Source organism: Phyllobates terribilis, unplaced genomic scaffold, assembly GCF_046119375.1.
Source record: "Phyllobates terribilis strain yellow unplaced genomic scaffold, ASM4611937v1 Scaffold_1__5_contigs__length_1240528914, whole genome shotgun sequence".
In the NCBI taxonomy this organism is placed as follows: Eukaryota; Metazoa; Chordata; class Amphibia; order Anura; family Dendrobatidae; genus Phyllobates; species Phyllobates terribilis.
Window position 1 is genome coordinate 1,237,905,843 of NW_027362761.1, and position 16,106 is coordinate 1,237,921,948.

At 48.6% G+C, this 16,106-nt stretch overlaps 1 protein-coding gene across 1 annotated transcript in view; it reads left to right on the forward strand.

Annotated features, from left to right (window-relative positions):
- The first annotated feature begins 1,197 nt into the window (after window positions 1–1,197).
- Window positions 1,198–16,106, forward strand: part of LOC141168572 (uncharacterized) — a 91,542-nt gene continuing 76,633 nt past the window's right edge. The window contains exons 1-2 of the mRNA XM_073655064.1: window positions 1,198–1,278; window positions 14,054–15,329. Coding sequence (XP_073511165.1) covers window positions 1,198–1,278; window positions 14,054–14,809 — 837 coding nt within the window. The 3' untranslated portion in view covers window positions 14,810–15,329. The remainder of the gene's footprint in view (window positions 1,279–14,053; window positions 15,330–16,106) is intronic.

Sequence of the window (16,106 nt, forward strand, 5' to 3'; positions counted from 1 at the left end):
AGAATGGTAGAGTTGGAAGGGACCTCCTGGGTCATCTGGTCCAACCCCCTGCTCAAAGCAGGATTCACTAGATCATCTCAGACAGATGTCTGTCCAGCCTCTGTTTGAAGACGTCCATTGAAGGGGAACTCACCACCTCTCGTGGCAGCCTGTTCCACTCATTAATCACCCTAACTGTCAAAAAGTTTTTTCTAATATCTAATCTGTGTCTCCTTCCATTTAGTTTCATCCCATTGCTTCTAGTCTTTCCTTGTGCAAATGAGAATAAAGATGATCCTTCTACAATGTGACAGCCCTTGACATATTTGTAGACAGCTATTAAGTATGGAACAAACCAAAGGAAATCTACTAAAAGGCAAAGAACCAAGCACAGTCCTGGCCATGGATGGAAATCAGTATGGAACCAACCAAAGGAAATCATCAACCATCTACTAAAAGGCCAAGGACCAAGCACAGTCCTGGCCATGAATGGAAATCAGTATGGAGCCAACCAAAGGAAAACATCAACCATCTACTAAAAGGCCAAGGACCAAGCACAGTCCTGGCCATGGATGGAAATCAGTATGGAACCAACCAAAGGAAATCATCAACCATCTACTAAAAGGCAAAGGACCAAGCACAGTCCTGGCCATGGATGGAAATCAGTATGGAACCAACCAAAGGAAATCTACTAAAAGGCAAAGAACCAAGCACAGTCCTGGCCATGGATGGAAATCAGTATGGAACCAACCAAAGGAAATCTACTAAAAGGCAAAGAACCAAGCACAGTCCTGGCCATGGATGGAAATCAGTATGGAACCAACCAAAGGAAATCATCAACCATCTACTAAAAGGCAAAGGACCAAGCACAGTCCTGGCCATGGATGGAAATCAGTATGGAACAAACCAAAGGAAATCTACTAAAAGGCAAAGAACCAAGCACAGTCCTGGCCATGGATGGAAATCAGTATGGAACCAACCAAAGGAAATCATCAACCATCTACTAAAAGGCCAAGGACCAAGCACAGTCCTGGCCATGAATGGCAATCAGTATGGAGCCAACCAAAGGAAATCATCAACCATCTACTAAAAGACAAAGGACCAAGCACAGTCCTGGCCATGGATGGAAATCAGTATGGAACCAACCAAAGGAAATCATTAACCATCTACTAAAAGGCCAAGGACCAAGCACAGTCCTGGCCATGAATGGAAATCAGTATGGAACCAACCAAAGGAAAACATCAACCATCTACTAAAAGGCAAAGGACCAAGCACAGTCCTGGCCATGGATGGAAATCAGTATGTGTGACGACACTGCATTTAATCTTAATGATCCATTAGGCCAGGAGAAATACGCTATTATCTTTATGTTGACTTTTGAATTTATGTTTTTTATATTATTTGTATAATCCTGGATGTTGATACTTGAGTTGATATTTACTGATATGGGCACAAAGCTTTACTGAGCAGGTGACTTTCCTGACCCATCCTGCTACACTGCAGAGGAGCTGTTACAATGTATCAGTATGGGAAGTTCTACTTCACTGAGCACTCCAGACTGATACATTGTAACGATCCCTCAGCTGTAACAACAGGACAAGGTCAGGAGGGGGGGGGGGGGTTAGCCTTTGTAAGTAAATAATAATCTTTATATAGCACCAACATATTCCGCAGCGCTTTACAATACAGAGGTTCATATACAACAGGCATGAGAAACAGCTAAAGATAATACAATAATAAAATCAGAAACACTTGTGCCCCTGCTCGTAAGAGCTGACAATCTACAATGAGGTGGGGGTGACACAAAGTACAGGGGCTTATTTACAATGGTGGTCCAGCCATCCTGAGGGAATGGGATAGATAAAGGCTGCAAGGGCTCATTACCGGCCAGTATCTGTAGTCACCAGCCAGTATCTGTAGTCATCAGCCAGTATCTGTAGTCACTGGCCAGTATCTGTAGTCACCATCCAGTATCTGTAGTCACCGGCCAGTATCTGTAGTCACCAGCCAGTATCTGTAGTCACCGGTAAGTATCTGTAGTCACCAGCCAGTATCTGTAGTCACCGGCCAGTATCTGTAGTCACAAGCCAGTATCTGTAGTCATCAGCCAGTATCTGTAGTCACTGGCCAGTATGTGCAGTCACCAGACAGTATCTGTAGTCACCGGCCAGTATCTGTAGTCACAAGCCAGTATGTGCAGTCACCAGCCCGTATCTGTAGTCAATAGCCAGTATCTGTAGTCACCAGCCAGTATCTGTAGTCACCGGCCAGTATCTGTAGTCACCAGCCAGTATCTGTAGTCACCGGCCAGTATCTGTAGTCACCACCAGCCAGTATCTGTAGTCACCGGCCAGTATCTGTAGTCATCAGCCAGTATCTGTAGTCACTGGCCAGTATCTGTAGTCACCAGCCAGTATCTGTAGTCACCGGCCAGTATCTGTAGTCACCAGCCAGTATCTGTAGTCACCGGCCAGTATCTGTAGTCACCAGCCAATATCTGTAGTCACCGGCCAGTATCTGTAGTCACCAGCCAGTATCTGTAGTCACCGGCCAGTATCTGTAGTCACCAGCCAGTATCTGTAGTCACCGGCCAGTATCTGTAGTCACCAGCCAGTATCTGTAGTCACCGGCCAGTATCTGTAGTCACCAGCCAGTATCTGTAGTCACCGGCCAGTATCTGTAGTCACCGGTCAGTATCTGTAGTCACCAGCCAATATTAGTTGTCACCGGCCAGTATCTGTAGTCACCAGACAGTATCTGTAGTCACTGGCCAGTATCTGTAGTCACCAGCCAGTATCTGTAGTCACCGGCCAGTATCTGTAGTCACCAGCCAGTTTCTGTAGTCACCGGCCAGTATCTGTAGTCACCAGCCAGTATCTGTAGTCACCGGCCAGTATCTGCAGTCACCGGCCAGTATCTGTAGTCACCAGCCAGTATCTGCAGTCACCGGCCAGTATCTGTAGTCATCAGCCAGTATCTGTAGTCACTGGCCAGTATCTGTAGTCACCGGCCAGTATATGTAGTCATCAGCCAGTATCTGTAGTCATCAGCCAGTATCTGTAGTCACCGGCCAGTATCTGTAGTCACCATCCAGTATCTGTAGTCACCGGCCAGTATCTGTAGTCACCAGCCAGTATCTGTAGTCACTGGCCAGTATGTGCAGTCACCAGCCAGTATCTGTAGTCACCGGCCAGTATCTGTAGTCACAAGCCAGTATGTGCAGTCACCAGCCCGTATCTGTAGTCACTAGCCAGTATCTGTAGTCACCAGCCAGTATCTGTAGTCAGCGGCCAGTATCTGTAGTCACCAGCCAGTATCTGTAGTCACCGGCCAGTATCTGTAGTCACCAGCCAGTATCTGTAGTCACCGGCCAGTATCTGTAGTCACCAGCCAGTATCTGTAGTCACCGGCCAGTATCTGTAGTCACCAGCCAGTATCTGTAATCACCGGCCAGTATCTGTAGTCACCAGCCAGTATCTGTAGTCACCGGCCAGTATCTGTAGTCACCAGCCAGTATCTGTAGTCACCGGCCAGTATCTGTAGTCACCAGCCAGTATTTGTAGTCACCGGTCAGTATCTGTAGTCACCAGACAATATTAGTTGTCACCGGCCAGTATCTGTAGTCACCAGACAGTATCTGTAGTCACCGGCCAGTATCTGTAGTCACCAGCCAGTATCTGTAGTCACCGGCCAGTATCTGTAGTCACCAGCCAGTTTCTGTAGTCACCGGCCAGTATCTGTAGTCACCAGCCAATATCAGTAGTCACCGGCCAGTATCAGTAGTCACCGGCCAGTATTTGTAGTCACCGGCCAGTATCTGTAGTCACCAGCCAGTATCTGTAGTCACAAGCCAGTATCTGTAGTCACCAGCCAGCATCTGTAGTCACCGGCCAGTATCTGTAGTCACCAGCCAGTATCTGTAGTCACCGGCCAGTATCTGTAGTCACCAGCCCGTATCTGTAGTCACCGGCCAGTATCTGTAGTCACCAGCCAGTATCTGTAGTCACCGGCCAGTATCTGTAGTCACCAGCCAGTATTTGTAGTCACCGGTCAGTATCTGTAGTCACCAGCCAATATTAGTTGTCACCGGCCAGTATCTGTAGTCACCAGCCAGTATCTGTAGTCACCGGCCAGTATCTATAGTCACCAGCCAGTATCTGTAGTCACCGGCCAGTATCTGTAGTCACCAGCCAGTTTCTGTAGTCACCGGCCAGTATCTGTAGTCACCAGCCAGTATCTGTAGTCACCGGCCAGTATCTGCAGTCACCGGCCAGTATCTGTAGTCACCAGCCAGTATCTGCAGTCACCGGCCAGTATCTGTAGTCATCAGCCAGTATCTGTAGTCACTGGCCAGTATCTGTAGTCACCGGCCAGTATATGTAGTCATCAGCCAGTATCTGTAGTCATCAGCCAGTATCTGTAGTCATCAGCCAGTATCTGTAGTCACTGGCCAGTATCTGTAGTCACCATCCAGTATCTGTAGTCACCGGCCAGTATCTGTAGTCACCAGCCAGTATCTGTAGTCACTGGCCAGTATGTGCAGTCACCAGCCAGTATCTGTAGTCACCGGCCAGTATCTGTAGTCACAAGCCAGTATGTGCAGTCACCAGCCCGTATCTGTAGTCACTAGCCAGTATCTGTAGTCACCAGCCAGTATCTGTAGTCACCGGCCAGTATCTGTAGTCACCAGCCAGTATCTGTAGTCACCGGCCAGTATCTGTAGTCACCACCAGCCAGTATCTGTAGTCACCGGCCAGTATCTGTAGTCATCAGCCAGTATCTGTAGTCACTGGCCAGTATCTGTAGTCACCAGCCAGTATCTGTAGTCACCGGCCAGTATCTGTAGTCACCAGCCAGTATCTGTAGTCACCGGCCAGTATCTGTAGTCACCAGCCAGTATCTGTAGTCACCGGCCAGTATCTGTAGTCACCAGCCAGTATCTGTAGTCACCGGCCAGTATCTGTAGTCACCAGCCAGTATCTGTAGTCACCGGCCAGTATCTGTAGTCACCAGCCAGTATCTGTAGTCACCGGCCAGTATCTGTAGTCACCAGCCAGTATCTGTAGTCACCGGCCAGTATCTGTAGTCACCAGCCAGTATTTGTAGTCACCGGTCAGTATCTGTAGTCACCAGACAATATTAGCTGTCACCGGCCAGTATCTGTAGTCACCAGACAGTATCTGTAGTCACCGGCCAGTATCTCTAGTCACCAGCCAGTATCTGTAGTCACCGGCCAGTATCTGTAGTCACCAGCCAGTTTCTGTAGTCACCGGCCAGTATCTGTAGTCACCAGCCAATATCAGTAGTCACCGGCCAGTATCAGTAGTCACCGGCCAGTATCTGTAGTCACCAGCCAGTATCTGTAGTCACCAGCCAGTTTCTGTAGTCACCGGCCAGTATCTGTAGTCACCAGCCAATATCAGTAGTCACCGGCCAGTATCAGTAGTCACCGGCCAGTATCTGTAGTCACCAGCCAGTATCTGTAGTCACAAGCCAGTATCTGTAGTCACCAGCCAGCATCTGTAGTCACCGGCCAGTATCTGTAGTCACCAGCCAGTATCTGTAGTCACCGGCCAGTATCTGTAGTCACCAGCCCGTATCTGTAGTCACCGGCCAGTATCTGTAGTCACCAGCCAGTATCTGTAGTCACTGGCCCGTATCTGTAGTCACCGGCCAGTATCTGTAGTCACCAGCCAATATCAGTAGTCACCGGCCAGTGTCTGTAGTTACCAGCCAGTATCTGTAGTTACCAGCCAGTATCTGTAGTCACCAGCCCGTATCTGTAGTCACCAGCCAATATCAGTAGTGACCGGCCAGTATCTGTAGTCACCAGCCAGTATCTGTAGTCACAAGCCAGTATCTGTAGTCACCAGCCCGTATCTGTAGTCACCGGCCAGTGTCTGTAGTTACCAGCCAGTATCTGCAGTCACCAGCCAGTATCTGTAGTCACCAGCCAGTATCTGTAGTCACTGGCCAGTATCTGTAGTCACCGGCCAGTGTCTGTAGTTACCAGCCAGTATCTGTAGTCACCAGCCAGTATCTGTAGTCACTGGCCAGTATCTGTAGTCACCGGCCAGTGTCTGTAGTTACCAGTCAGTATCTGTAGTCACCAGCCAGTATCTGTAGTCACTGGCCAGTATCTGTAGTCACCGGCCAGTGTCTGTAGTTACCAGCCAGTATCTGTAGTCACCAGTCAGTATCTGTAGTCACCGGCCAGTGTCTGTAGTTACCAGCCAGTATCTGTAGTCACCAGTCAGTATCTGTAGTCACCGGCCAGTATCTGTAGTTACCAGCCAGTATCTGTAGTCACCAGCCAATATCAGTAGTCACCGGCCAGTATCTGTAGTCACCAGCCAGTATCTGTAGTCACAAGCCAGTATCTGTAGTCACCAGCCCGTATCTGTAGTCACTGGCCAGTATCTGTAGTCACCGGCCAGTGTCTGTAGTTACCAGCCAGTATCTGTAGTCACCAGCCAGTATCTGTAGTCACCAGCCAGTATCTGTAGTCACCGGCCAGTATTTGTAGTCATCAGCCACTAAAGCGAATGGAGGGACTAGAATACCCAGAGAGGTTGTCAAAATTAGGCCTATTTACGTTGGAAAAGAGAAGGTTTAGGGGAGACCTCATAAACATGTATAAATACATCAGGGGGCAGTACAGAGATCTCTCCCATGACCTGTTTATACCAAGGATGGTGACAAAGACGAGGGGGCACACTATGCGTCTGGAGGAAAGGAGGTTCCTGCACCAGCATAGAAGGGGATTCTTTACGGTCAGAGCCGTGAGACTCTGGAACTCTCTGGGAGAGGAAGTGGTGATGTCCAACTCACTTAATGAGTTCAAGAGAGGCCTGGACGCCTTTCTGGAGAACAATAAAATTACATCTTATGCTTAGTGATAGTTAATTAATCCAGGGATTTAATCTGACTGCCAGATTGGTGTCGGGAAGTGAATTTTTCCTCAATGATGTAAATTGGCCTATACCGCATGTTTTTTTTTGCCTTCCCCTGGATCAACGCTGCGGAATAGCTGCAGTACACAAGAAATAGGCTGAACTGGATGGACGCTTGTCTTTTTTCGGCCCTATAAACTATGTAACTATGTAACTAATTGTAGTCACCGACCAGTATCTGTAGTCACCTGCCATTATTAGTAGTCACCGGCCATTATTTGTAGTCACAAGCCACTATCTGTAGTCACCAGCTAGTATCTGTAGTCACCAGCCAGTATGTGTAGTCACCAGCCAGTATGTGTAGTCACCGGCCAGTATTTGTAGTCACCGGCCAGTATGTGTAGTCACCAACCAGTATTTGTAGTCACCGGCCAGTATGTGTAGTCACCGGCCAGTACTTGTAGTCACCGGCCAGTATGTGTAGTCACCGGCCAGTATTTGTAGTCACCAGCCAGTATCTGTAGTCACCGGCCAGTACTTGTAGTCACCGGCCAGTATGTGTAGTCACCGGCCAGTATTTGTAGTCACCAGCCAGTATCTGTAGTCACCGGCCAGTATCTGTAGTCACCAACCAGTATTTGTAGTCACTGGCCAGTATCTGTAGTCACCAACCAGTATCTGTAGTCACCGGCCAGTATCTGTAGTCACCATCCACTATCTGTAGTCAGCAGCCAGTATCTGTAGTCAGTAGCCAGTATCTGTAGTCACCGGCTAATATTTGTAGTCAGCGGCCACTATCTGTAGTCACCAGCCAGTATCTGTAGTCACCGGCCAGTATCTGCAGTCACCGGCCAGTTTCTGCAGTCACCGGCCAGTATCTGTAGTCACCAGCCAGTATCTGTAGTCACCGGCCAGTATCTGCAGTCACCGGCCAGAATCTGTAGTCACCAGCCAGTATTTGTAGTCACCAGCCAGTATCTGTAGTCACCATCCAGTATCTGTAGTCAGCAGCCAGTATCTGTAGTCACCAGCCAGTATTTGTAGTCACCAGCCAGTATTTGCAGTCACCAGCCAGTATCTGTAGTCACCAGCCACTATTTGTAGTCACCGACCAGTATCTGTTGTCACCGGCCACTATCTGTAGTCACCTGCCATTATTTGTAGTCACCGGCCATTATTTGTAGTCACAAGCCACTATCTGTAGTCACCAGCCAGTATCTGTAGTCACCAGCCAGTATTTGTAGTCACCAGCCAGTGTCTGTAGTCACCAGCCAGTATGTGTAGTCACCAGCCAGTATCTGTAGTCACCGGCCAGTATGTGTAGTCACCAGCCAGTATCTGTAGTCACCGGCCATTATGTGTAGTCACCGACCAGTATTTGTAGTCACCAGCCAGTATCTGTAGTCACCAGCCAGTATTTGTAGTCACCGGCCAGTATGTGTAGTTACCAACCAGTATGTGTAGTCACCAGCCAGTATGTGTAGTCACCAGCCAGTATCTGTAGTCACCAGCCAGTATCTGTAGTCACCGGCCAGTATTTGTAGTCACCAGCCAGTATCTGAAGTCACCGGCCAGTATTTGTAGTCACCAGCCAGTATGTGTAGTCACCAGCCAGTATCTGTAGTCACCAACCAGTATTTGTAGTCACCGGCCAGTATCTGTAGTCACCGGCCAGTATCTGTAGTCACCGGCCAGTATTTGTAGTCACCAGCCAGTATCTGAAGTCACCGGCCAGTATCTGTAGTCACCAGCCAGTATCTGTAGTCACCGGCCAGTATTTGTAGTCACCAGCCAGTATCTGAAGTCACCGGCCAGTATTTGTAGTCACCAGCCAGTATGTGTAGTCACCAGTCAATATCTGTAGTCACCAACCAGTATTTGTAGTCACTGGCCAGTATTTGTAGTCACCAGCCAGTATCTGTAGTCACCAGCCAATATCTGTAGTCACCAGCCAGTATCTGTAGTCACCGGCCAGTATCTGTAGTCACCAGCCAGTATCTGTAGTCACCGGCGAGTGTCTGTAGTCATCGGTCCACATCTGTAGTCACCGGCCAGTATCTTTAGTCACCAGCCAGTATCTGTAGTCAGTAGCCAGTATCTGCAGTCACCGGCCAGTATTTGTAGTCACCGCCAGTATCTGTAGTCACCAGCCAGTATCTGTAGTCACCGGCCAGTATTTGTAGTCACCGGACAGTATTTGTAGTCACCAGCCAGTATCTGTAGTCACCAGCCAGTATCTGTAGTCACCGGCCATTATTTGTAGTCACCGGCCATTATTTTTTGGGTGCGGTGGAGTTTGGTGGAGAAATAATGAATGGGCTATAAGAATCTAAAAGGACTTTGATTAGGAAACATGATAGGCCGCCCTAAACACATGTGTTTTTAGGGAGCGCCTTAAACTGTGTAAATTGTGTTTCATCCTAATTTCTTGGGGTAGAGCATTCCAGAGAATAGGTGCAGCTCAGGAGAAGCGTTGTGTGAGGTGCGGATCAGTGCGGATGCTAGAGGAAAGTCGCTTGCGGAGCATAGAGAATAGGTATGTAATAAACAGGGAGGAGATGTAGGGGGCGCCGCACTGTAATGAGGGAGGAGATGTAGGGGGCGCCGCACTGTAATGGGGGAGGAGATATAGGGGGCGGTGCACTGTAATGAGGGAGGAGATGTAGGGGGCGCCGCACTGTAATGAGGGAGGAGATGTAGGGGGTGCAGCACTGTAATGAGGAAGGAGATGTAGGGGGCGGTGCACTGTAATGAGGGAGGAGATGTAGGGGGCGGTGCACTGTAATGAGGGAGGAGATGTAGGGGGCGCCGCACTGTAATGAGGGAGGAGATGTAGGGGGTGCAGCACTGTAATGAGGAAGGAGATGTAGGGGGCGGTGCACTGTAATGAGGGAGGAGATGTAGGGGGCGCTTCACTGTAATGAGGGAGGAGATGTAAGGGGCACCGAACTGTAATGAGGGAGGAGATGTAGGGGGCGCTGCAGTGTAATGAGGGAGGAGATGTAGGGGGCACTGCACTGTAATGAGGGAGGAGATGTAGGGGGCGCCGCACTGTAATGAGGGAGGAGATGTCGGGGCGCAGCACTGTAATGAGGGAGGAGATGTAGGGGGCGCCGCACTGTAATGAGGGAGGAGATGTAGGGGGCGCCGCACTGTAATGAGGGAGGAGATGTAGGGGGCGCCGCACTGTAATGAGGGAGGAGATGTCGGGGCGCCGCACTGTAATGAGGGAGGAGATGTAGGGGGCGGTGCACTGTAATGAGGGAGGAGATGTAGGGGGCGCTTCACTGTAATGAGGGAGGAGATGTAGGGGGCGCTTCACTGTAATGAGGGAGGAGATGTAGGGGGCGCTGCACTGTAATGAGGGAGGAGATGTAGGGGGCGCTTCACTGTAATGAGGGAGGAGATGTAGGGGGCGCCGCACTGTAATGAGGGAGGAGATATAGGGGGCGGTGCACTGTAATGAGGGAGGAGATGTAGGGGGCGGTGCACTGTAATGAGGGAGGAGATGTAGGGGGCGGTGCATTGTAATGAGGGAGGAGATGTAGGGGGTGCAGCACTGTAATGAGGAAGGAGATGTAGGGGGCGGTGCACTGTAATGAGGGAGGAGATGTAGGGGGCGGTGCACTGTAATGAGGGAGGAGATGTAGGGGGCGCCGCACTGTAATGAGGGAGGAGATGTAGGGGGTGCAGCACTGTAATGAGGAAGGAGATGTAGGGGGCGGTGCACTGTAATGAGGGAGGAGATGTAGGGGGCGCTTCACTGTAATGAGGGAGGAGATGTAAGGGGCACCGAACTGTAATGAGGGAGGAGATGTAGGGGGCGCTGCAGTGTAATGAGGGAGGAGATGTAGGGGGCACTGCACTGTAATGAGGGAGGAGATGTAGGGGGCGCCGCACTGTAATGAGGGAGGAGATGTCGGGGCGCAGCACTGTAATGAGGGAGGAGATGTAGGGGGCGCCGCACTGTAATGAGGGAGGAGATGTAGGGGGCGCCGCACTGTAATGAGGGAGGAGATGTAGGGGGCGCCGCACTGTAATGAGGGAGGAGATGTCGGGGCGCCGCACTGTAATGAGGGAGGAGATGTAGGGGGCGGTGCACTGTAATGAGGGAGGAGATGTAGGGGGCGCTTCACTGTAATGAGGGAGGAGATGTAGGGGGCGCTTCACTGTAATGAGGGAGGAGATGTAGGGGGCGCTGCACTGTAATGAGGGAGGAGATGTAGGGGGCGCTTCACTGTAATGAGGGAGGAGATGTAGGGGGCGCCGCACTGTAATGAGGGAGGAGATATAGGGGGCGGTGCACTGTAATGAGGGAGGAGATGTAGGGGGCGGTGCACTGTAATGAGGGAGGAGATGTAGGGGGCGGTGCATTGTAATGAGGGAGGAGATGTAGGGGGCGGTGCACTGTAATGAGGGAGGAGATGTAGGGGCAGCCAGTGCAATGTAGACGATTGTGCGAAGTCCAGATCTCCATCATGTGGTGATCACAGCGGATCACTCAGTTATATTGTTATACAACAGGAGAGTTCAACGAAGCAGGAATAGTGGCTGTAGCTCTGGAGGTGACTGGAGGATTAGACATGATGTAACAGCAGAAGAGTGACTGCAGCTCTGGAGGTGACTGGAGGATCAGACATAATGTAACAGCAGAATAGTGAGTGCAGCTCTGGAGGTGACTGGAGGATAAGACATGATGTAACAGCAGAACAGTGACTGCAGCTCTGGAGGTGACTGGAGGATCAGACATAATGTAACAGCAGAATAGTGACTGCAGCTCTGGAGGTGACTGGATGATAAGACAGGATGTAACAGAAGAATAGTGGCTGCAGCTCTGGAGGTGACTAGAGGATAAGACAAAGTAACAACAGAATAGTGACAGCAGCTCTGGAGGTGTCTGGAGGATCAGACTTGAAGTAACAGCAGAATAGTGACTGCAGCTCTGGAGGTGACTGGAGGATAAGACCTGATGTAACAGCAAAATAGTTCCTGCAGCTCTGGAGGTGACTAGAGGATAAGACCTGATGTAACAGCAGAATAGTGACTGCAGCTCTGGAGGTGACTGGAGGATCAGACATAATGTAACAGCAGAATAGTGAGTGCAGCTCTGGAGGTGACTGGAGGATAAGACATGATGTAACAGCAGAATAGTGACTGCAGCTCTGGAGGTGACTGTAGGATAAGACAGGATGTAACAGAAGAATAGTGGCTGCAGCTCTGGAGGTGACTGGAGGATAAGACACGATGTAACAGCAGAATTGTGACTGCTGCTCTGGAGGATAAGACATGATGTAATATCAGAATAGTGACTGCAGCTCTGGAGGTGACTGGAGGATAACACAATTTAATAGCAGAATAGTGAGTGCAGCTCTAGAGGTGACTGGAGGATAAGACATGATGTAACAGCAGAATAGTGATTGCAGCTCTGGAAGTGACTGGAGGAAAAGACACGATGTAATATCAGAATAGTGACTGCAGTTCTGGAGGTGACTGGAGGATAACACAATTTAATAGCAGAATAGTGACTGCAGCTCTGGAGGTGACTGGAGGATAAGACATGATGTAACAGCAGAATAGTGAGTGCAGCTCTGGTGGTGACTGGAGGATGAGACACGATGTAACAACAGAATAGTGAGTGCAGCTCTGGAGGTGACTGGAGGATAAGACATGATTTAACAGCAGAATAGTGAGTGCAGCTCTGGAGGTGACTGGAGGATAAGAATTGATGTAACAGCAGAACAGTAAGTGCAGCTCTGGAGGTGACTGGAGGATAAGACACGATGTAACAGCAGAATAGTGAGTGCAGCTCTGGAGGTGACTGGAGGATAAGACACGATGTAACAGCAGAATAGTGACTGCAGCTCTGGAGGTGACTGGAGGATAAGACACAATGTAACAGCAGAATAGTGACTGCAGCTCTGGAGGTGACTGGAAGATAAGACATGATGTAACAGCAGAATAGTGACTGCAGCTCTGCAGGTGACTGGAGAATAAGACACGATGTAACAGCAGAATAGTGACTGCAGCTCTGGAGGTGACTGGAAGATAAGACCTGATGTAACAGCAGAATAGTGATTGCAGCTCTGCAGGTGACTGGAGGATAAGACATGATGTAACAGCAGAATAGTGAGTGCAGCTCTGGAGGTGACTGGAGGATAAGACACGATGTAACAGCAGAATAGTGAGTGCAGCTCTGGAGGTGACTGGAGGATAAGACACGATGTAACAGCAGAATAGTGACTGCAGCTCTGGAGCTGACTGGAGGATAAGACACAATGTAACAGCAGAATAGTGACTGCAGCTCTGGAGGTGACTGGAAGATAAGACATGATGTAACAGCAGAATAGCGACTGCAGCTCTGCAGGTGACTGGAGAATAAGACACGATATAACAGCAGAATAGTGGCTGCAGCTCTGGAGGTGACTGGAAGATAAGACATGATGTAACAGTAGAATAGTGATTGCAGCTCTGCAGGTGACTGGAGGATAGACATGATGTAACAGCAGAATAGTGAGTGCAGCTCTGGAGGTGACTGGAGGATAAGACACGATGTAACAGCAGAATAGTGAGTGCAGCTCTGAAGCTGATGTGTCTGCTGCTCATGTGTCTGCTGCTCATTGTCGGGGTGTCAGGACACCAGTGATGACATATCTGGGGGTTGCAGTTTCTGAATGTTTTTGATACGTTTCTCTTTCACTATTGCGTCTTCCGGAACGTTCTCCGCGGTTCCTATTTCTGTGTTGTTTGCAGAGATCTTGTTTCATTATTACACAGGGTGGATCGGCCGGTATATAAGACGTGAAGTCCGGGACTTTCCACAGAAGAGAGGTCGCAGCTCCGCAGACCGGACACCGAGTGATGATCAGTGACTCCTGAGACTGGAAGGAAGAACAGCTAGAAACACTCTACAGAACCAGAGCTCCAAGACAAGATATGGACAGAACCCGAGCTCCAGAAGAACCTATGGACAGAACTAGAGCTCCAAGACAACCTATGGACAGAACCAGAGCTCCAAAATAACCTATAGACAGAACCAGAGCTCCAAGACAACCTATGGACAGAACCAGAGCTCCAAAAGAACCTATAGACAGAACCAGAGCTCCAAGACAACCTATGAACAGAACCAGAGCTCCAGAAGAACCGATGGACAGAACCAGAGCTTCAAGACAACCTATTGACAGAAACAGAGCTCCAAGACAACCTATGGACAGAACCAGAGCTCCAAGACAACCTATGGACAGAACCAGAGCTCCAGAAGAACCGATGGACAGAACCAGAGCTCCAAGACAACCTATGGACAGAACCAGAGCTCCAAGATAACCTATGGACAGAGCCAGAGCTCCAGAAGAACCTATGGACAGAACCAGAGCTCCAAGACATCCTATGGACAGAACCAGAGCTCCAAGACAACCTATGGACAGAACCAGAGCTCCAAGACAACCTATGGACAGAACCAGAGCTCTAGAAGAACTTATGGACAGAACCAGAGCCTCAAGATAACCTATGGACAGAACCAGATCTCCAGAAGAACCTATGGACAGAACCAGAGCTCCAAGATAACCTATGGACAGAACCAGAGCTCCAGAAGAACCAATGTACAGAACCAGAGCTCCAAGACAACCTATGGACAGAACCAGAGCTCCAGAAGAACCAATGGACAGAACCAGAGCTCCAGAAGAACCAATGGACAGAACCAGAGCTCCAAGACAACCTATGGACAGAACCAGAGCTCCAAGACAACCTATGAAGAGAACCCGAGCTCCAAGACAACTTATGAACAGAACCAGAGCTCCAAGACAACCTATGGAGAGAACCAGAGCTCCAAGACAAGCTATGGACAGAACCAGAGCTCCAAGATAACCTATGGACAGAACCAGAGTTGTGAGACAGCAAGAGCTCCAACAGAACTGATGGACAGAACCAATACTCTACCATAACCAATGGACAGGGATAGAGCTCTGCCAGAAGCACAGTGTATGGACTAAAACAGAACTCTCGAAAACCAATGGACAGAACCAGAACCAGAGCTCCATCAAAAGAATACTAGACTTAAAAAGAGCACCACCAGAACCAACGGACAAAACCAGAGCTCAATCAGAAGCATACTGGACTAAAATACAGCTAGATAGAACAAGAGTTCCAACAAAAACAATGGACAGAACCAGATCTACAGAACCAGAGCTACAGCAGAATCAACAGACAGAACCAGATCTCCACCATAAGCAGTGGACGGAACCAGAGCTATGACAGAAACACGGCTAATGAAGAGAAGCAGAACTCCACCAGAAGCACCGTGCATGAACAGAACCAGAACTGAACAGCTGATCAGACTGGTATCGTACACAGCCCGTGATGACAATGATAGGATGGATTGGGTTTGGTATTTATTAATATTCAGTATCAGTGACTGATCGGTGAGATCCGAGATGGTACAAGGTCCCTGGATGGACTGTGATGGTAAGTGATGAGAGTTTGGGTGGAGGAGAATGACCTTGCTGAGACTTATTGTACTACAATAGCTGTAGAGCGCCTCCATTCTCCTACTTTATTATTACATTTATATACTAGCACCTCCTTGTTATGCAGAGTTGTACATAGCAGTAGAGAATGTGAATGCAGATATTAATGCCATATGTAAGTTAGTACCTAGATACCTCAGTTGCCCTAATAATTGGATCAGGGTCCCAAGCTAAGGTATATATTATATATATTTAATCTCTGTACACCATTTTCCACAAATAGAATTATTTATTGATTTAATACATTAAACATGAACATTCAACAAGTTGCATCATTCACTAAAATATCCACATAATGACTGTAATGTTACATTGTTAATTTAATAATCATACAGCTGTATTACATAAAGACAAAAAATGTAAAGAGAATATTTGCTCGAGGGAAAATCCCTTTAAGGAAAGAGAGAACTGAACCCAATATAATCTTAAAATGGTGAGCACTATAGCTATCAGCATTCACCAAAGTCATTATTATAAAAATTATTTGTTCATATTAGGTTGAGGTGATTATGGACCCCATGGCAGTCCCCTAATATATAAACTAACCTTTGTGTTAGGAACTAAAGCTACATAGAAAAGTATCTCTTGCACTTACGATAAGTCACATATACTGCAGCGAGCTTATATTTACATCGCACCCAAATCACTGGGACCCAACACAACCCATGTACAGAAGCCATTGTTACACAACAATGTACATACCCATATTGTGTTC